At 45.1% G+C, this 22,761-nt stretch overlaps 1 protein-coding gene across 1 annotated transcript in view; it reads left to right on the top strand.

The window, feature by feature from the left end:
- The window catches only part of fshb (follicle stimulating hormone subunit beta), a 112,020-nt gene extending 97,074 nt beyond the window's left edge, over positions 1-14,946 (top strand). Inside the window, exons 2-3 of the mRNA XM_078549542.1 lie at positions 13,579-13,770; positions 14,336-14,946. Of these exons, the coding sequence (XP_078405668.1) occupies positions 13,579-13,770; positions 14,336-14,584 (441 nt within the window). The 3' untranslated portion in view covers positions 14,585-14,946. The remainder of the gene's footprint in view (positions 1-13,578; positions 13,771-14,335) is intronic.
- The last annotated feature ends 7,815 nt before the right edge of the window (positions 14,947-22,761 follow it).

The following is a 22,761-nucleotide window of genomic DNA, read 5'->3' as shown; positions in this document are numbered from 1 at the left end:
GATTTATTGACACCAGTGTTCTTTGCATTGTCAGATTATTCATGTTTCCTGTTAGGGTAAACTGTTCATCACTTTGGCAATAAGGTTAATTCCAGAAGTTTAACCTATTCCGATTTCTTCTGATTTTCCCAGTTTCGCCCTGCTCACACAACTGATCTAATCTATGTGTGTACATTCCAAATTACTGTCTTAGCCCTCTGCTAACTTCTATTAATATTTCACATTGGATGGACTCATCCTGCAGCCAGCGAGCTTAATTCTTGGGCCATTGTGTTGCATCATGAAATGTTGGTTTACAAATGGGTTTCTGTCTGGACTTGCAGATTGGATCCTGGAAAAGAGATGGGATCTTTTCATGGGAACAGGGGTCCACAGCAACACACCGGGGACCGGCACACTGGGAATAAAATGGTAATTCTCCAGATTACAAGCAAAATCAGGAGCAAGCTCAATGACTTGCATCGATGTTTAAAGGTAAACCAACACCGATATGTAAAGGAAAGTTACGAATTGTGAGGATACATATGACCAGCTGTTTGTAATGTAAGAATCCTGTTGCCATCTCAACATGAGCTAAACATGATATAACAGTTGAAATTAATAGGTCAGGTGCGAGGTGGATAATCTGCTTCAAGATCTCTAACAATTCTACTCTGAAATTGTCCTCTGTGAAGTGTATCCGAGTGATCCAAGATAACTCCCTCACTGCGCTACAGCCTGGATTCTGTACAGCTTTTCCCCATGGGACATTGGTCCAGACTAGTGTGGCAGCATTAGGAAAGAAATGGCACAACATTTTACTAGTCCAATGAACTATAATATCACACCACCAAAGTGGCTAGGTTGGCTCTCACATTAATCACAGCAGGGCGCAAAATCAGCACAAATGATAATGAACACACCCCTGACCCTGTGGTTAAAGAGGTAACAACATGGTAGAAAACACCTGGGGCTGACGCTAGTGGAACAGGGTCGATCACTATTATATATTTTATATCTCAGGGTTATGCAGAGATGACGCTAGTTTCTACGTGTGTAACAGGCTTTATTCACAGTGTTTTAAAAATACCTACTCTGTGCCTCAGCTCTGGCTTCCAGCTCTTTCTATAGTTTGTTCACTTTTTTCTGAGTCCACACCCCAGGCTTAACTAATCAAGCAGTATGAGCATAGATCAGTTAGCAGACTCACGCAATCAAACACAGGAAAATTGAACAGTTGAGTGTTACAGACACAAATAGAAGAAACAGTCTTTTGCCTTCTTCAAAACTTCAAAAATTCCTGACAGCCACAGGCCCCAGTTTGTCTTTGGGGAGCAAAATGCATATTGTTAGTTTATGATGCACAGGACTTAGAAAGGGCCATTAGGACCACACAGTAATTCATCTCATCCACCGATTCAGAGGCATTCTGTTCCATTGTATTAGACTTGGATTTTTGCAAATAAATGCACCTTTCCACACATCACAGTTTTGTACAGAACACTCCATTCATGTCACAAAGATACAAAGCTACATTTATAATGTAGCTACTGATCTGAGACTTGTACCTAAAGCATGGGTTCCAGTCAGGCAGTGTCTTGTTTATTATGCTTGGTCCAAATTTCATTTCATTTGCTAAAGGGAGTGCTTAGCACACAAGCCCCTACACGTATAGATAAGCTCCTCTCTCTGCATTCATGTTTTCATAGATGGTGAGTGGCAAAATCAGCGTGCTCTAAGCACTTCAATTAACCCCTAGCTATGTTTAAAATTACATAGGGTGCTACAACATCCTCCAAATAACTCCAGCTTAACCACGCTGCCAATGCAACCCATCAGTGTTATACCCAAGCTTTAGCTGCATGGGCTGGTGTCGGGCAAGAGTGAGGGGAACCTCCTTTGTGGGTCCCCTGTGCCCATGGGAGGCACTCCTCCACCCCACCCCCACCCCCACCCCCAACACAACCAAGATCACACTTCCCCCTTTACCCTTCCTGCACCCCCCCACCTCTCAAACCCCAACTCCTCATCCTCTCATCCCCTCACCGGGGCCGTCCAGCCTGCCCCCGTTCACTCACCTTGGTGTCCGGCCCCAGCGATGACCTCCATTGGGACTGCCCATGGCCCATACATGCCTGGCGCTGCTGGGACAATGCAGCTTTGTGGTCAGCAGCTCTCTGAAGTGGGAGCTCCTGTCCCTTAGGGGCAGAGACCTCTCCTCAAGCCTATTAATAGCCAAAGGTTGTTAAATGACAGCAGGGCAGCTATTCTTGCCGTGGGCAGGCTCCCCACCAAGGTTTTAGCCTGGGGGGGATAGGGGTGTGGGGGCAGGGAGAGGCAGCAGCCCATATAATTCAGCTCCCAGACCTTTTGGCTACGAAAGACCCCCAACCACTGGCGCAGGTTAGCCAGTGAACATTGGTGCTGGTCCCCAGCTCAGATAAATAGGGAAGATCAGCGGCAGGAGGAGAATCCCAGCTGTAAAACCATCTGACAAATCCAAAAACAAAATGATGGTAGAAATGAAGGAGTGATCAACCAACGTTTTGGCAACCCATGTAAAATGGGAACAGCCGAAAGAGAAAGGAAGGGTCCTGTTCAGAGCTCTGGTGGAGACAGGAACGCTCAACTGACTTAAAAGGTACCTGGGTCAGCACCTGAAGCGCTGTAACCTGCAAGGCTATGGACCAGGTGCTGGCAGATGGGATTAGAAAGGGAGGGGCCCGGTTTTTTTTTATTTTTTATTTTCCAGCTGACGCAGGCACGATGGGCTGATTGGCCTCTTCCTGTGCCATAACTTACCTGTGGTTCTGATTCTTGACTTCAAGCCCTGAAACCCCACCCTACACTCAGAAAAGCCAAGCCTCTGACCGGTGCTCTTATTTTGTCTAAAGTCCTGTCAAGACTTTTAAAATCCTGCTGGCAATGTTTAAAGTGCTAATACTTTAAAAAAAAAACTTTACGGTAAAAGTTAGGAATCTAGTGTTTTTTTTTTCTCAGTGCGGGGAAAGTAAATAGGAGGGTTCCTAAAAGGTTTCCCCTTGGAAATCTGTATCATTTAAAATCGATATATTATGTATTTTAAATACTAGATAAAGCTGTTCACACCAACGCTAGGATTGATCTCAAGCACGTCCCTTGCACTGCCATCTTAATCACACTCAATCCATCCTTGTATCTTCATTCCATTGGCAACCCTGGAATCCTCCAACACCTCTTGACTCCCACATCCGTATATTCATTCTTCATACTCCAGCACTTCCCTTCCACTCCAGTCAGACCATGGCAACATATTTCCCATGCTCCCTGCAGTCAGGACCACCTTCCAAATTGCTCCTACATACTACAGCCACTCCCTGCAGATTTCCCAGACTTTTTACATCCCTGAAACACTTCCACACTCCATACCTCTGCTTCAAAGCTGGCCCATCATCCCAACTGTCTGGCAGCCTAAAACAAACCTGATAAGTTAACTCTGTTTCTCTCTCCACAGATGCTTCCAGGCCTGTTGAGTATTTCCGACATATTCCGTATTTAATCCCCCGATAATGAAACCCCAATTTTCTGCAGCCTACTTCCTACTGATCTAGGACCTTTTCCCTATCATCTTCCTCCATGTCCTCTGATTTTAATAAAGGCAGGAGATAAAATGAATTACAACATTAAAGAAACATTTAATAATAGGCAGGTCCTGATTATAGTTTCCATACAATTATGCACATAGCCATGAAATTTGAGCCTGAAAACATCACCAATGCTCTTACAAAACGGTAATAAAAATGCGATTTCAGTTGTTCCATTACCATAAATCAATAGTTTTGATACTGCCTTGCATGTAATGTATCATAATACAACATAAACTCACCATGAGCAAACTATCTGCTAGTTACAGATGCCAAATAATCTTAAAAACGGATAAATGGCATTTGGCATTTACAAACAAATCACTGATCTCTTACTGGCTTCAGCTACAAGTGCCCACAAACTTAAAACTATTAAAGAATTTCTGATTTCCACGTCTTCATCCAAGACCAAGTTATCAACATTTTATGAATTGTTAAATATTACAATGGATGTGGCTTTCACCCTAAATGCTTGTTTCCTGTGTGTTAAACATCACTCACTAAATAACTATGTACTTCTTTTGTATGCTTAGATCTTTTTGCTTCTCTTTGCTTTGTCCAGACTACCTTTGGGATACTGAAGTCTCTAATCCGCATTGCTCCATGATTCCCTATAGCCTCTCTTAATTGTCTAATAGTGATTGCCAATTAGAGTTTGTATTTTCAAAACAAATTTCTAGCATATTGCTTCATCTAGGTCCCTTTTAATGGTCGTGTGGATCATATGTTATGAAGTATAGAACTGGCTTCAATGTCAGGGGGTTTTTCTTCATGCAGAAGGATTTTAGCGCTTGCAAAGGATAAGAGACCGGATGTCTCAAAATGCTTTTCAGCCAATGAAGTACTTTCTGAGATGTAGTCACACTTGTGGTGCAGTGGTAGTGTCCCTACCTCTGGATCAGAAATTCCTGGTTCAAGTCCCACTTCAGGACTTGTTGGCCATGTGTTCAAACTGTGGCCAACCAGGTTGATTATCAGCCTATACATCCTTCCAATATATCTGATCAGAGTGAGAGAGTTTCCTGGTCAGCCAAATGGCAGAAGGCAGTGGCAAACCACTGCAGTACTCTACCAAACATAATGGGCCAATCCAATGGAAGTCCATGGTTGCCAATACCGTCTTAGGGAAGGTACCTGAGGGAGGAGTTACTGTTGGAAATGTGGTAGCTGATGTGTGCACAACAATCTCCTATAAACAGCAATGTGATAATGACTCAACAGGTGATAACTCCCTGCTCTTTCTTTGAAATAGTGCCATGGGATCTTTTATATTCAACAGAGGAGGCAGATTGGGCCTCAGTTGAACATCCTGCCCAAAAAATGTCAATTCCAACAGTGCAGCACTCCCTCAGTGCTGCACTGGAGTTTCAGCTTTGATTTTTGTACTTAAGCCTCGGATTGAGGCTTGAACCAAAAACCTTGTGATCAATGCATGAGTGCGCTACCAACTGGGCCATGACTGACACTCTAAACCAGTTGCCTGGTTTTGTGATGAATGCGGATTCATGGCAACATTTCCAAAAAGCGCTGTGTGTGTGAGTTCTATATTGTGGCTAATATCCCCGCATTACAAAAGTTAGGTCAGATTTTGGATAATGTACCTCATAGCCACTGCGACCTCCTGGATCATCTTTTGAGCTTGGAAAGAAATTTTCCTGTTTTTTTCCCCCTTAATTGGTCTAGGGTTACTTTATAAGCAATTCTATTTTGCCTCTCCCAGGGCATTATATGAATGTTCATGGAAAAGAACACTAGGGGCCATGATGCTTGGATGCATCCTCATTTTTTGAGATAGCTTTGAAGAACTAACCAATCTTTTCCTGTCCATCTTTTTGTATGTACCTCTATTCCTTATTATCAATAATGCTAATCCAGCCTCCTGAATGGATTTAGTCTAACCACCTTGTCTCTTTTCATTCAACTTTCTATAGATCTGATATTTTATCCTCTCCCTACTCCATTTCTAAAGGCATGAGCATGCTGCCTGGGTATGATCTCAGCAATGACAATTGCCCTGTGATGGACAACCAATCACTATTTCCAGTGTGCATACAAATGGACTTGTAGTGGGACTTCCAGCTTGGTGGATAGCAACCAAGTATCAGGGTCCCCAGTGTTCTCCCCACAAGCATTCATGCAGTCTTCTGGTTAGCAAGCAGGAGCTGCAACAAGGTCACTTTCTTTCCCTCCCTAATCTAAAATTGACACTGAAGCTAACTAAACAACAACTTGCATTTGAATCGAGTTTTTTTTCCGTAAGAGAATATCCCGACGAGCTATACAGAAGTGTAATAGGAGAAAAATTGAAGCCAACCCAAAGAACAAAGTATCAGGCAGCTCTTCAAAAACTTGGTCAAATGGATGGGTTTTTAAGAAGAGATTTAAGGGGATAGTGAGCCCCAAGCTGAAGGCATGGCCACTGTGGAGTGCTATGCGCCTTTAAGAGAATGTAGTTAGTTGATCAGGTAACTGTATTGACCAATCACCTGTGCTTCTTGGGTAACTGGAAGTCTAGAGCTGGAGGTGATTGAAGATGCACACATGGTGTCAGTGCTCTGTTTTTAGTTCCAATAAACTGCCAGTGTTTGTTCAGTTAATCGGCCCCTCTGCCTAAATTGTTTCAAGCAACAACTAATGTGTTAATATCAAGGGCGCAGCCAGCGTTTACCAGACAAAGCAAACCTGATAAACAAAAACATAAAACTGGCGACGAGGATAAACAGGATCAATTGACGGCAATCAAGAAAACCTCGGTAAGCCAGCTACATTACTTCGCCACTACCCTGAAAGCTGTTCGAAAGCGCAGTCTCCTTAGCCATCGAGAATGCTGCAGTTTAGGCATCTTGAACCATTCGACCCTGCTTCCGGTGATTGGTCTCATTGCGTCGAAATCCTAGCGTCCTTCTTTACCGCTAATGACATCGTGGGTGAGGACAAAAAGAGGGCGATTCTTTTGTCCACATGCGGGAGCAACACGTATGGACTGATCCGCAGCCTCACGTAATCAAACACCCCCGATACGAAGGCTTTCGATGAGTTAGTAAACATTGTAAAAAAAGTACCTGAAGCCAAAGCCCTCAGTCACTGTGCAGCGTTTTAAATTCAATTAGAGGAATAGGCTTCCGGGAGAGACCATCGCTGGCCATGTAGCTGCTTTAAAGGAATTGATGGAATATCGTGAGTTTGGAACTTCAATTAGTGACATGCTGAGAGATTGATTGACGTGCGGAATCAGGGACGATGCTATTCAAAAACGATTGCCATCTGAAACTAATCAAGACTTCAGTAAGGCGTTAGAATTGGCAACAGCCATGGAGAGTGCTGCTAGAGACTCGGAGACAATAAAAGATACACCAAATGGCGCCGTCCATCTTGTAGGGAGGGAAGGGCCGGTAACAAAAGGTGCAAAAACGTCGGACTCCACAGAAAGGCGGGGAACGTCCACTATGTACAGACCATTGAAGAACAACAGGGCTACAGTGAAAACCCATGACCTTAATGAGAGAAATGCATCCAGGCAGCCTTAGGCGATTGACAGTTCAGAAACATCGAATGCTTTTTCTGTCACCACAATGGTCACTTCACTTAATGTGGCACTGTCAAGATCGGCTGAGACAGCATTTTAGAAACAAAGGTAAATATCGTGAAATTTGTCTCGTTAAATAACCAGAGGAAACAGAATCTGACATCTATTCACTATACAACCTGAAAGTGGGTAGAACTGAGCCAATCCAGGTAGTCACTAGAGTCAATGGACAACCCATCAAGATGGAGGTCGATACTGGGGCATCCATGCCTGTCATAGGAGAACGTCTGCAAATTTACTCCTTACTGCTCTCTCTGGCTGTAGCTAGGGCGGGCCCCCAGTTTAATTGGTCGCAGTTGGCTCAAAAAGATTAAATTGCAATGAACCGAGATTTTTCAAATCAGAATGAGAAGCTTACAGGAATTGTTACAAAAGCATGCTTCCATTTTCACTGATGAGCTAGAAAGGATTCATGGGCTACAAGCCAAAATCTATGTAGACACTAACGCAAACCCCAGATTTATCAGAGCCAGACCAATCCCTTATGCCCTACGGAACAAGGTCGAGACCGAGAGAAACAGGCTGGAAAAGTTGGGGTATCTTACAACTGGTGCAATTTTCCAAGTGGGCTGCACCCATAGCACCCGTACTGAAGCCAGACCAAAGTGTTCGCATATGTGGGACTATAAGTTAACCGTAAACAGAGTGGCCAAACCTGATACTGAAGATCGATGAATTATTTTCGAAATTGGCAGAGGGCATCACATATTCAAAACTGGACATGAGCCGCGCCTACCAGCAGGTCGAGTTAGAAGAAGGCTCTAGGGAATTCACGACCGTCAATACACATCGAGGATTGTATCAATATACTCAACTGCCCTTTGGGGTTTCATCAGTGTGTGCTATTTGCCAGTGTACCATGGAAAACCTGCTTCAGGGACTGCCCCACGCCGTTGTTTATCTGGATGATGTCTTAGTCATCGGACGAACTGACGAAGAACACTTCGCTAATTTGGAGGAGGTGCTGAAACACTTCTCACAAGCGGGGGTTCACTTGAAGCAAGAAAAAGGTCTTTTCCAAGCCAAAGAGGTAGTTTACTTGGGCCATAAAATCGACGTGCAGGACCTGCTGCCCTTGGAAGAAAAGCTCAAAGCCATTCGGGAGGCACCTGCACTGAAAAACATGGCAGAACTAAGGGCCTTCTTAGGCATGATAAATTACTGTGGACAATTTCTCCCAAATCTATCAACTGTACTGTCTCAGTTATACGCATTGCTTAAGAAAAACCATAAATGGGTTTAGCAAACTCCACACCAGGATGCTTTTCTGAAGGTAAAGCAGCAATTGTTAAGATCATCGGCCCTACTGGCTCACTTTGACCCAAAGAAAGAATTGATTTTAACTTGCGATGCATCCCCTTATGGAGTAGGGGCTGTAATTTCACATCAGATGGCGGGTGGCTCCGAACGACCCATTGGTTATACATCTCGCACGCTCAGTTCTGCAGAGCGATGATGTTCTCAAATTGAGAAGGAGGGCTTGTCAGTCGTGTTTGGTGTTCAGAAATTCCATAATACCTCCATGGTCACCATTTTCACATTATAACCAACCACAAGTCTCTGCTGAGATTATTTGGAGAGGATCAGGCGATACCCCCAATCACATCTGCTCACATCCAGAGATGGGCACTGATATTGGCTGCTTATGAATACGCTATTATTCACCGATCGGAAATCTATTTCACACATGCTGACGCGCTGAGCTGCCTGTCCCTGCCAGATATCAATGTGAAGGTCCCCGTTCCCCAGGTATTTGTCTTAGTATTAAATCTTTTGGATTCGCCCCTGTCCAGGCCAAACAAATCCGTGAGTGGACAAGCCAAGATCCACTTTTATCTCACGTCTGGGAGAAGGTCTTGAATGGATGGCCAGGCATACCAAAGTATGATGACATGAAGCCCTATTTCAATCACAGATATGAGTTCACCTGGCAGATGGCATATTGCTCTGGGGAGCAAGGGTTATCGTGCCTCCGAGAGACGAAGGCCATTACTGGCTGAATTAGATAGCGCACAACTGGCATTTTTTTAAAAATTAATGCGTGGGATGTGGGTATCACTGGCTAGGCCAGCATTTATCACCCATCTTGTTCAGAGGGCATTGAATCGTTGCTGTGGGTCTGGAGTCACACATGTAGGCCAGACCAGGTAAGGACTGCAGTTTCCTTCCTGAAAAGGAAGGACATTAGTGAACCAAATGGGTTTTTACAACAATCAGCAATGGTTTTACAGTCACCATCAGACTTTTAATCCAAGATTTTTATTGGGTTCAAGTTCCACCATCTGCCAAAATGAGATTTGAATCCAGGTCCCCAGAGCATTACCCTGGGTCTCTGGTCTAGCGACAATACCACTACACCATCACCTCCCCATTAGTAGGATGAAGATACTTGCGCACAGCTACTTGCGGTGGCCAGGGATGGACGTGGACATTGAAACCCTAGTCAAAGGTTGCCTTCAGTGCCAGGAGGTACAAAAGCCAACCTCCCTTAGCTTCATTGAACCCCTGGGAATGGTCGGGATGGCCATGGGTACGCCTCCACTTTGACTACGTAGGGCCCTTCTTGGGTACGATGTTCCTTTTACTAATAGACGCCCACTCCAAGTGCATGGATGTCTACAAAGTCCTGTCCCCCACGTCTGCTAGCACCATAGACCATTTGTGACAGAGTTTTGCAGTGCACGGTTTACCAGAGATGCTCGTGTCAGGCATTTGCCAGCAGGGAATTCCACAGGTTTTCAACCCACAATGGGATAACTCAAATCAAAACCTTGCCTTACCACCCCGCCTCTAAAGGTTTGGTTGAGCGGGCGGTCCAAACGTTTAAGTCTGGGATGAAAAAGCTGGATGGGGATTCCATCAGCACCAGATTGTCACGGTTCCTGTTCGCATACCAGACGACGCCACACACGACCACCGGTATTACCGCCGCTGAATTACCAATGAAGAGATGTCCCCACATCCGTCTAACTCTTATCAGGCCGAACTTAGTGGGGAGGGCAGAGAGAAGCCAAGAGGCCCAGAATGCTAGAAATGATGGCCATAATCATGAAAGAAATTTCACGGTGGGAGACACAGTTCTCATGAAGAACTTTGGGGATGGGCCCAATTGGTTGTTAGGCGAAGTGAGTGCTGTGACAGGACCTCTCTCCTATAACATATCGGTAAACGGCCGAATAATTAGATGACACGTGGATCATCTCTGGGGAGGAGAGACAGTCCCACAAGAAGGAATGCCGTCATCATTTGCGTTTGAGTCTGCACCGCACATGGAAGAAATGTCACACGATTTGTAAGTACCGGTGGGGCCTGTTGGACCCGAGAGGGTCGAAGACACAAACTTTCCCACTTACATAGAAGAGCCTGGTGGACAATTGACCCCTGAGAAGGGGGTTTCGGAAAACCAGCTGAGGCAGTTGAGCTACGACGCTCTACACATCTGAAGAAGCCTCCTGAGGGAATTGACTCGTAATTAATTGTGTTGTGATGCTTGTCAAATGTACTTTCAAGTAAAGGGGGAGGGATGTGGTAAAGTGGAGCACTATGTACCTTTAAGAGAATGTAGTTAGTTGACCATGTGACTGTATTGACCAATCGCTACACAGAAGGGGTTTCTTGGGTAACTGTAAGTCTAGAGCTGGAGGTGATTGAAGGAGCATAGATGTGTCAGTGCTCTGTTCTTAGTTCCAATAAACTGCCATTGTTTGTTCAGCTTATTGGTCTCTCTGCCTAAACTGTTTCAAGCACCAACTAATGTGTTAATATCAAGGGCGCAGCTAACATTTACTGGACAAAGCGAACCTGATAACCAAAAACATAAAAGCGCCCTATAATGGAGTGAAGGCTTTGGGACCACACAAAAGGCCAAAATTGGATGAACACAGCCATAGTGGAAGGCTGGAGAATCTTACAGAGATAAAATGGCTGAAGTCATGAAGGAATAATAACACAGCAACAATCATGTTAAATCTGAGATGTTAAAGAACCAGCAACCAATCTAAATCAGGAAGTACAAGGGTGATAGGTAAGCAGCACATGGTGCAAAGATTGGATACAGCCAACAGAGTTTTGGATGAGCTGAATTGTATGGAGGGTGGTGGATGTGAGATTACCAAGAGAGAATTGGAACAATCGAATCTGGAGCCAAAAAATACACAGATGAGGGCTTTTTTCATAACGTGGTCAAACAGGTTGATTAACAACCCTCAAATCCTTCCAATATGCCTATGGTAGACAACAAGAGCGGGAGAGTCTCCTGGTCAGCCCGAACCGTGTGGTCGCTGCATCGCCACGGCCTCCCCACGTTACAAGTCACAACACTCAGATTCTTGCCACTGGCTGTACTCTGTGGCAAATGTCCTCCTCACTTTGAGGAACTACCAGAGAGAGAGAGAGAGAGCTGAGGGGTTTTCAAGGAGATTAGCTGAGGTAGAGATGGATTGAGGCATTATGGAGATAGCAGTAAATGGAGAGGATGTAGGGTCATAGTGCAATTCAAGGTCAAATAGGACAACAAGGATGCAAGAAGTTTGTTTCAGTGTGAGTCAACAGCCAGGGAGGGGATGGAATCGGCGGTAAGGGTCCAGAGTTTGTGATGTGGGCCTTCCAAGTGTTAACCGGAGGACATTGCAGCTCATTCAAGAGTCGATGTCAGGCAAGCAGTCCCAACAACTCTGAGGTAGTGAAAGGGTGGAGTTGTCTAGGGGAGAGATAGTGTTGGGTGTCATCAGCATTTATGTGAAAGTGGATCACATGCCTGCGGATGCTGTGACCATAGGGAAGTATGTAGATAAGGAAGAGGAGCCAAGGTTAGATCCTTGGCGAACTCTAGAAATAATGTTGCAGGGGTGGGAAGCCATTGCCGTACCCCTGGTATTTAAGGGAGAAAAGATGAGGTCAATAATAGTGCCTCTACAACTTCAGTGGCAAGAGCCAGCATGGTAAAATGATAAATCAGCACAGACACTTGGGGCTTTGCTCGTCTATTTGACTTATCTGCTCACTAGATAAGCTCATTGAGCCATCAGTGGAGGTTGTAACATAAATATTATCATTTAACTGTGTATACCTCTAATACCAATAGTTTAGTTCTAATGCTTCTCGAATTAGTACAAGAACATTTCAATTTCTCGTTCAAAAAATTCCAATCCCCTATTTGAATGTATCATATTTCCACTTCTTTTTAGCTGAAACGCGTTTGTGGGAATTTTAGCTTTTAAAGACGATGTAAAATGAGCGATATCACATTGGCTGCTAGTTATACAGCCCATCCAAATTTACTTCCCTGTACAATAGCAGGCCAATTCGCCACCGCCTGTTTCATGGCCATGCAGAAGCTGAATTTCGTCCTCATTATTTCCATCTACCTCTGAGCAATAGTCAATTTGTCATCCAGGTATTAACCATCCCATCCAGATCTAAGTTAAATGAAGGAATTGCTCTGTTTGCAAAACTGAACTGATCTTAGTTGACCTTCAGAGACCTTCTAATAGAGAGATCCTTCATGGAACAACACAAGAAACATAATCTGTAAACACTAATTAATCACACTACAGCCAAATGGTTGTACTTTTTATAATCCTCACACAAACTTATTTCTTCCCTCTGTTTCCTTCATTATATTAGTTTGTAATCAAGAATCTTTCTACATATAAATCTCTTGTGTTATGGCTGAGACTAAATTGAATCACTGCAAAATCCTAAGAGCTCCAATTACTTCAGGTGAGGAAATGCATAAAGCAAATGACTGGAGTGATTGGTTCAGGTAAAACCATAAATCCTTTGATCTGGAGTTGATAGCGCTGATTCAGTATAAAGGGGAATTCAGTTTGTGATGTCTTTAACATTACTGATGCACTGTAGCTTGAAGAAAACCTGTTATGTGCGCATATATAAAGGTATTTTTGACATTTTTTTTATAAAGTGCTGAATAATAATATGCTGAACATTTAACTTCATCATCTTTAAAATGTAGTTTTGTGATCTGACATGGATTATATGCCTATAAATGTATAACCTTTGATATTGAAAGAATTGAAGAATGTTGTGGAAAATGGCATGTTTAGTATAATTTTGCACTAACATACGGACTTGACTGAATGTCACAGAAATCAATAAAATAGAGTTACATTGATTAAAGTTTCATGTACATCATGATGTTGACTAAACATGTATTGGATTTCTGTAATTTGTGGGAACTTTGAAGGGTCAATATGCTGGTTAGATATGAATGTATTTTATTTAATGTCCATTTTAATCAGATTACATAAGGAAGCCTTGTGCTATATTTGACTTGAAAATGTTCAATTCATACATAAAGGAAGCTGATAGAAATGCACATTGTTTATTATATGTATTAACTGGACAACGTTCATTTATTTTTTCTTCAAGATTAGCCTCATGTTCCAAATTATGGTGACCAAGATCTCTACAATCCACATATTTTTTTTACTGTGCTGGATGTCTGTCCAGTCACTGAACAGATGTCAGCTGTCTAATATTACGATTGCAGTGGAAAAGGAAGAGTGTGGGTACTGTGGCATGATCAATGTAACTTGGTGTGCTGGGTACTGCTTCACCAAGGTGAGGAATCTCATGTAATTATTGATAAGTAATTATTGTTTATGTACATTTGATATGCAATATTCTGTGATGTTGAGAGAAGCGGTCAAAATCTGTTACAGAGGCTAGAACAGACACTTAAACTTTTGTAAATGAAATAAGTAGCAACTGCAAATGCTGGAATTCTGAAAATAAAACACAGCAGCTCTGTCCCATTTCAAAAAAATATATAAACGACAGGTTTAACATGCTAACCTAAAAAAAAAATGCACATGTCTTCTCTGTTTAAGAATGCTGGCAGATCTATTTTATGTTCCAAACATTTTATGCCTTTGTTTTAACTTTCATAACAATTTCGGACATCGAGCAAGGGCATTACTGGAAAACTGCATGTGCTTTTTGGGATGACTGTGATATAATATGTTGGCACAGGCTATAAAATGTTGTTGATGTGGATAATGCAATTAATTATAATCACATTGCACAATGAAAGAGCAAATGTTCTGATATCAATTTCTTGTTGTGCTGCTTAATTCATAATTGCGGCACTTTCCTTAATTATTTTTTTTCAAATTTTGCGTTTCAGGATCCAGTCTGCAAGCACTCCTTGGCCTCCATCTATCAAGATATTTGCAGCTACAAGGAAATAATCTATGAAAGTATAACCATTCCAAACTGTCCCCCCAATGTTAACCCTTACTACACTTATCCCGTCGCAATAAGCTGTCAATGTGGAATGTGTAACACTGAAACCACTGACTGTACAGTTTCAGCTATGGAACCATCACATTGTTCCCTGACACAACAAAGGACAACGGACATTAATAAAACATAGATAACTTCCTTTCCATCCAGTGGGTCCTCAATAAAGGGCATTTGATGCACAGGCGTGGTACTCTAACCTGATTTAGGAGCAACAACCCCCTATTAATCAATGTAGTCTAAGTTAATATCTAATAGGTGCAAATATATGTCACTCATATTTTGTGCCAGCTTATTGTAAGACACATGTAAGTTATGTGTTACCTTGTTTCAGTACATTTTTAAGAATTTGACTGAAAGAAATCAACCACCGACAAAAGTCTCAAAGTAACATATAAGGCTAAGCAGCAATTCTACTTGTCCATGTGCAGTACATGCTCGTTTTGTACAGTCTGTTCAATAAGCTACAATGTAATTTATATGGACCCACAAATAAAGACAATATGTTGACTACTGAGTTCCATCTGTTATTTTGTTTTCATTTCACAGATATCCTGTATGTCCATCAAATGGTAAATGCACATTAAAATAAAATGCAATACTTATATTTAAAGACGGTTTCTATATTCATGCAAGAGGCTCAAGTAACGTGTGTTACTTCAAGTATTCTCATTTAAGAATAAAACTGAAAGTGGCAAGAATGGAATTGGAAAAAGAAAAAAACATGTGGTGGTGCTGTGTTACAATTTACTCAGAACCTGGGTTGCTGTGGCAACATGCACTTTTACATGCAAGACCTGGACAACATTCAGGCTTGGATTGATAAATGGCAAGTAACATTTGCACCACACAAGTGCCAGGCAATGACCATCTCTAACAAGAAAGAATCCAACCATCTCCCCTTGACATTCAATGGCATTATCATCACCGAATCCCCCACTATCAACACCCTGGGGGTTACCATTGACCAGAAACTGGACCAACCATATAAATACTGTGGCTCCAAGAGCAGGTCAGAGGATAGGAATTCTGCAGACAGTAACTCACCTCCTGACTCCCCAAAGACTGCATATATGTAGAGCTTCTGATGACTCATTAGCTAGCTCAGCTTTCTGCTATGGTAGTTATCACCTATTGGAGCAACTACTATCAGCTGATTGACAGATAACTGCAACTTCAGCCTGTAATGGCACAGCCGATGGTAAATGCTGAGCTGCTCAAATCCCAGAGGGAAACTTGAAACAACTGCCACGACTGTTTTGCAATTGTATATTTATCTCGAGATGTGTGCCTTGAATTCAGTAGTAATAAGTCCACTGAGTCTTATTTTACAAAACTAAATTAAACATTTATTAATAAAAGAAATAATTTTAAGCACATACATAGGTCTAAAAATTACCACTATAACTCCGAGATCCCCTAGATAATCTAACTTCCAGTTACACCTCCATTAAGGCAACGGTGAAACACATAGGGGAGAATTTTCTCCCTGTCGGACGGGCTGGGCAGAAGCAGGAATGGGTGGGCGCGCAGCCGATCGCCGCCCGCAATCAGCTGTGTGCCGCCATTTTATGTGGGCGGGCCAATTAAGGCCCACCCAGCATGACGCACACCCGGAAGAGCTCAGCGCTACCTGTGCAGGTGGGGGTAGGAGGGAGAGTCGGTGCACGTGCGTAAAAGAGCACAGAAATCTCCCTGAGGTACGGAGCTGACTCAAGAAGATTAAGAAAAGTCATAACAATGTAAAAAATTAAAAAATAAAATTATTCAGATACATCCCCTCATGTGACATGTTTATGAATTTACATTAAACGTTTTATTAAATTAATAAACCCTTCATGAAACCTCAACCCGCCCGTGGATGAGGTTCCATGAAAAATGCGAAGGCTGCCTGGGCTCTTCGCCTGCCCCCCGCCAACCTTAAGGTTGGACGGGCAGCTTTGACAAGTACTTCAATTAGTTGATTAATGGCCTCAGTAGGCCTTTGACAGTTCGACGGGCGCGCAGCTGACTCCGGAGCGCGTCTACCGAACTGAAGACTGGAGTGACGCGCGGTGACGTTGGGACGCACGCCCAATGTCACCGCACGTCATTTTACGCATCGGCATGCAGGGCCCGCCCCCACACGCCGAACGGAGGATTCAGGCCATAGATTTTAAAAGACCCAGGCAAAGTAACACACAATACCCTGAACAGTCGAATTCAAAGTGAGTTTTTCTCAACTTCCATTCCTTGTAGACAGCAGCTTAAGGTTTGATGCTGGTGGCTTTTCATACTCGTGTTAGATCCTAAAGTGCTTGCCCTTACACACAGCCTCCTCTCCTTTATACATATTTTCCCCTTTGAATGCAAATTCCCATTGTTTCACTGGGTAGAATTTTCCCCCCATCGGGGTGGGGGGTGGGGAAAGTTTAAGAGCGGGCGCGCAGAGGTGTGCCTCCAATCGGCGCCCCCAATTAAGGCCCATCTAGCGTGACGTCCGTCAGGAAGCGCTATGCGCTCCCTGTGCGGGCGGGCGGGGGGGATTCCCTGAGCCGAGAGTGAGCTCTTTTGCGCATGCACACGAAAGAGCGCACTTACCCCCCTGAGGCTACGTGCTGCCTCAGGGAGATCGGATCTACAATAAAAAAAATCTGAAAAATAGAAAAAAAAATTTCCCTGACATGTCCTCTCATGTGACACTTTCACATGAGTTAGAACATGGCCATAATTTTTACATACACTTTTATTACATTTTTAAAAACCTACATGAAACCTCATCCCGCCCGTGGATGAGGTTTTATGCTTTTTCTAATTCCCGCCAGGGCTCCCGGCCTGCCCGCCGACCTTAAGGTTGGACGGGCATGTCCGTTAATTAATGACTCTGTCAATGGCCTCAATTGGCCATTGACAGGTCGGTGGGCGCACAGCTGATTCTGCTGAGCCCCCGCCTACCTGAAAATTGAAATGGGGAGGGGTGACATCGGGAGTTCAGCCCGACATCATCCTGTGTCATTTTACACATCAGCGAGCGGACCCCGCCCCCCAGCTCACCTACCGGGAAATCCTGGCCACTATGTCTTTGGACTTTACCTCTCTGATAATAAAAACCTATCATAGTACTAATTTTACCAGTAATCTTTGGGAAAAATAAGCAGACTGTTTCTTAACTTCTTCTGGCTAGGAGTAACATTTCACACCCTCTTTTGAATTCAAGCTACTCTAGTTTATTTAAAAATACAAATATTCCCTTTACACCTCTCATTCTAAAACTTCACCCATGTTTACCTATTCAACACTTCAAACCTAGTTTTTCTTACATCAAAGCCTTCAGACCAGCTGCCTGTAATTCAATTAAAACCCACCCAGCACCCCGCCCCCCACCACGCACAGAGCCATAGACACAGACCCCACTATTACACTACAATAAATTCCAATAACATTATGAAAATTATTATATCTTCCAGACAAGCCAGCTCCATGTTTATTAAACTAACAATGTTTGAAAGTAAGAGCCTAACTCTGAATCTAAATTTAAACACAGGAAAAGCTTACCAGAACTTACCACCTGAGCCAAATTCCCAGCAACCCGCTCAATCTATGTCTCACACAGGCGTAGACTCGTGCCCACGTGCCCCTCTCTCCATCCACCATCTGCAAGGTACAAGTCAGGAGTGTGATAGAAAGCTGTTCCCTTTCCTGGATGAGTGCAGCTCCAACAGCACTCAAGAAGCTTCACACCATCCAGGACATGGCACCCCATCCACCACCTTCAACCTTCACTCCCTCCACCAATGATTACAGCAGTGTGCACCATCTAAAAGATGCATCTTAGCAACTCACCAAGCCTCCTTCAACAGCACCTTCCGATCATGTGATCTCTACCATCTAGAAAGACAAGGGCAGCAGATGCATGGGAGCACCACCACCTGCAAGTTCACTTCCAAGCCACACATCATCCTGACTTGGAACTATATCACTGTTCCTTCACTGTCCCTGAGTCAAAATCTAGGAATTCCCTACCTAACAGCACTGTCGGTGTATCTGTCATTTTTTTAATAATGATATGAAAGCACCAATCACTCATAAGGGATTGGGTAAACATGTTGTGGATTCATTTATTTAGAAGAGGCACATAAGAACATATAAACATGGATTAAAAAAAAAAACTTGAAGATATCAGTAGCAGGGCTGCATGTGCTTTTCCTGCTCACAGGCCAAATTGAAACTGAGATTGAATCACATGACACACTTCCCTTCTAGTGATGACATGCTGCTATCCCTTAAAGGTATATGATAAAATCCTCCTTTTAAAGATACTTTCCTCCATTCCAAAGAAGTATAACTATCTACAATACATGTTCATCTTTAGTTAGCATTACATTAGTGTATAGGGCTGGTGAATCTATGGATGGAATTGTCCCAGATTTGCACTATGTGCAGTAGCAGGAGGAAAAGAGCACGTTTTACCTGCCGGCTGCAAAGGTGGCTTTTCACGCCGTATTGTCCCAATCCCGCCTCATTAATCATGCATTCCTGGGAAACACGCCATTTCAATGGCAGGCGGGCTCTCATTCACCGGTCATGCCATCACCTCACCGTTTCCTCACGCCAGCCACCTCTCAGTGCTTCCAGTCCAGGACTGCTGCAAAGAAGACATGGCCCTGAAAGGCAAGGAGACTGCAGCGCCCCAATTGAGTGACCTGTCCCTGGACTGCCTTTTGGGTGCCGTGGAGGCCCGCCATGAAGCCCTCTACCCCCAGCCTGGCTGCAGGAGGGGCAGCAACACCCCCAATCTGGCTTGGGAGGCCTGGTGGTCAGTGCCAACACCCTGCAAAAGAAAAAAGCCACCCAGTGCCACAAGCGGATGAATGATCTCCTCCGTTCTGCCAGGGTAAGTCACTCTTCTAATCACGCTCAACTCTCACACTCACAATCCCATCACCCATCCACAGGGACCTCACTTGCTGTCAGTTCAAGGGACATCACCACTCACTCTCTCACACACACCTTCTATATCCTCACCTCATCCATGGGACCACTCATCACACACACACATGCCAGGCATCCTCATCATCTGGCATGGCAGGCGTCCTGCTTACACTCTTTCTATCTGTATTCATGCAGGACAAGCTGGCACACAAGGGGGAGAGTTCGCAGACTGGTGGAGGAATGCCCGACATCAAGGTTCTAACAGGCTTTGAAAATACAGTCATCCAGCTGGTCGGTGAAGATCTGGATTGTTCCTGTGCTGAAGGTGAGGTCAGCGCTGCTCTACCAAGTGAGGGTCCAGCAGCGCAATATCCATCAGACAGCCATGACATGAGTGAGTTCCCCTGCTCCGCAGTCCCCTGCCAAACACTGATTATCTCTCCTTGCTTTTGCAGGCACATTTGGGAAACAGCCGTGAGGGTCCATGACCCATGTCCTCGATTCAAGCGCCGAAGACACCTCGGGAGAGAAATATGATGAAGCTCCAATTGAAGACCCTTCATGGTGCTCACCCACACCCTCCACCAGTGCAGAGACACATACCTCGGTGGGATCTAGTTTGGAAGAAGCCTCAGGGACACAATCTGGCAAGCACATCGCACTGTATGATCCACAGAAGGCGGCAGCAAGGACTTCGCAGGTTTCCAGCACATGGAAGACTGCTGGAGGCCAGAAATCTGCTGAGTCTGAGTCAGATGATGAACCTCTGGACTCGCTCATAACTCAGTTGCTGGACATGTGAAGGTGAGCATGGGAACATCAGGAAGAGATGTCTGCTGCACTCCTCAGGTTGCAAGGCATGATGGAGGAGTCTATCCACCTTTGGTCTGAGGTAATAGCACCGGCATGCCAAAGCTCCATGGTCAACACTGGTAGGATGGCAGCAGCCATGGGGACCTTGGTCCTGCACTGCTGCGCGGGCTGAACTCCATCACTGATGCTATAGTTGGCCTCCAACAGTGTCAGCGCGAGAAGGGTGCTGAGCAGCTCGATCTCACTCCATGTGGCCCCTTCCCCCCAAGGAGTCAGCCGGGGCCCTCAGGCACCCATTGGGAGGAGGGTCGGTGGGTGCACACCTAGGGGCCATCCATCCAGGTGAACCCGGAAGTGTCCAGCCCATCCGAAACCCTTCTTCCTGTGACCCAGCAGATCCAGCTCCATAGGTCGAGGAGGGTGCTACTACCACACAGCAGGACACCGAAAACAGGCCGGGGCCCTCCAGGTCTTGGCCCTCCAGAGGACGTCCACCAAAGTCATTACAGACAGGGTGTAGCAGTCAGCAGGCTGCCTCCACCTCCGCTGTGGATGTTGGTGGAGCACCAAGATGTAGTGGCAGGGTTAGGAAGGTTAAGATGACGTAACTCTTTCGAGTTATCAACAGATTGCATGTAACTCTTTCGAGTACATTCACAGTTCTTGGTTTCCGGGAGTGGGACATGAACCCACAACCTTCTGATTCAAAGGCGAGGGTGCTATGAACTGAGCCACAGCTGACACCTCCAGGTTAAGATGACGTAGTTGCACAGCCTGGGCACAGGTGTTAATCACACGTATATAATGTTCACTATTGCCGATTAACTACCAAGAATGTTCCCTCGCCTGTGGCTCCTTGGTATGATGAGCAGTGTTCGTGTCCCTCGAACCCTTGGCTCCTACACAGGATAAAGGCAGGTGTCTCAGACCAGGGCCGCTTCCCTGTGCAGTGTGTAACCTTCAGATCAAAGTGATGTTCCGGCTTCACACTCATTGGACACATTACTGATGCCTGCACCTCGATGGTGCTTGTCATTGCTGCCAGAATGTCATGGGCAGGCATCACAGAATTCCGTCATTCTCTCTGTGTGCTCTCAGCACCTTTGAGGTGGGGTTGCCACCCCCTCATCTCTTCAGCATCTGTGCCACTGTGCTCCTGAAGGGCTCAGGTGCTGAAGGCTGACAAAGGATCAGGTGAGTCAGACATTCACAGAGGCTATGTGAAGATCTATGGATTGTCCTCGCTGCATGTCATCATCATCCTCCTGGAATCGAACAACTATTAGGGCCTCCACTACATCTCCATGACAGGAGCATTACCACAAAGGGTATGTGCGCTGCCATCAGCCAGACTAGAGCCAAACGTTCACAGATGCAATGTGAGGATCTATGGAGCCTCCTCACTGCATGTCATCATCATCCTCCATGAATCTAGCAGCTATGAGGGCCTCCTGAGGGCACATGCCTCATCTGGCCAGTGTGATGGATTCATCACCGGCATCCTCGTCATTGAGGACCTCCTCACCCTCATCCCCACCAACTTCATCAGAGGAGACGTACATCTCCTCCATGTCCTCCTCATCTAGCACATCTCCCTGTTGCAGTGCCGTGAAGGGAGTAGCAGGAGATTTGAGTGCCAGGTGAGTGCAGTTGATCGCATCCTGCACTGTGGGAAACCTGAGATCTGGGCAAAATCCCAGCGCTCTTGCATCCTGGCTCTCCAAGTCCTGGGTAAAATGCACAAGGTTGTCTGCCTTCACGAAGATGGCATCCATGATCTCATGGATGCATTTGTTCATGGAGGCCTGCAATATCCCACAGAGGTCGCTTGTGGAGCCCTGAAAGAAGCAGCTGGTGAAAAGATTGAGAACCACGGTCACTTTCATGGCCACTGGCAGTAGATGCCCTCCATTTCCTCGTGCAGCAGGTGGCAGATGTGATGTGACAGACCAGTTCCTTGGACATGCGCAGTCTTTGGCGACACTGGTTCTTGATCATTTGCAGGGATGATAAGTGGTGTCTATGGACCCTGGGTCTAGCTAGGCGCCGACCAGCAACCTCTCACTGTGGCTCTTCAGTGCTGTGTGCCAGCTGCCCCTTCATACTGAAGGTGCTGCTCCTCCCTTTGCCCAGCCAGGGACCTCCATTGCTCTCTTCTCCTCCCTCTCCACTCTCTGTAAGCCATGAGGCATACAGGACGTCACCAGACTCCATGTTCCTGATGTGCTCCTCCTGCAGGATGAAAGAGAGATGCACTGGTTTGCTTGGGTGCTCTAAGAACCTCTCTTTGTTAAGTCTGAAGGCTCTTTAACGCATCCCGGAGGGTGCTGGAAACAGCTGGGATGGCCAGAGTTTAGTGCGCTGCATGGCTGCCCAAAACCCCACCCACCTCTGCCCCAATCCACCTGACTGATTGGCGGCAGCTTCACTCACTGGACTGCATGCTGTGCTCTCAGCTCAGACGCAGGCATTCTCCTAACCTGCAATGCAAGGCTGCACTGTTAGCTTGAACTATGGGGGAGACTGATCCAAACTGGGATGATGACATTGCACGGGGCTGTGAGCACCTCCACCAATGGCTGCTGC

Source organism: Cetorhinus maximus, chromosome 9 (genome assembly GCF_964194155.1).
Source record: "Cetorhinus maximus chromosome 9, sCetMax3.hap1.1, whole genome shotgun sequence".
NCBI lineage: Eukaryota > Metazoa > Chordata > Chondrichthyes > Lamniformes > Cetorhinidae > Cetorhinus > Cetorhinus maximus.
The sequence above is the reverse complement of the archived record's forward strand: the minus strand, read 5'-3'. Positions and strand labels throughout refer to the sequence as shown.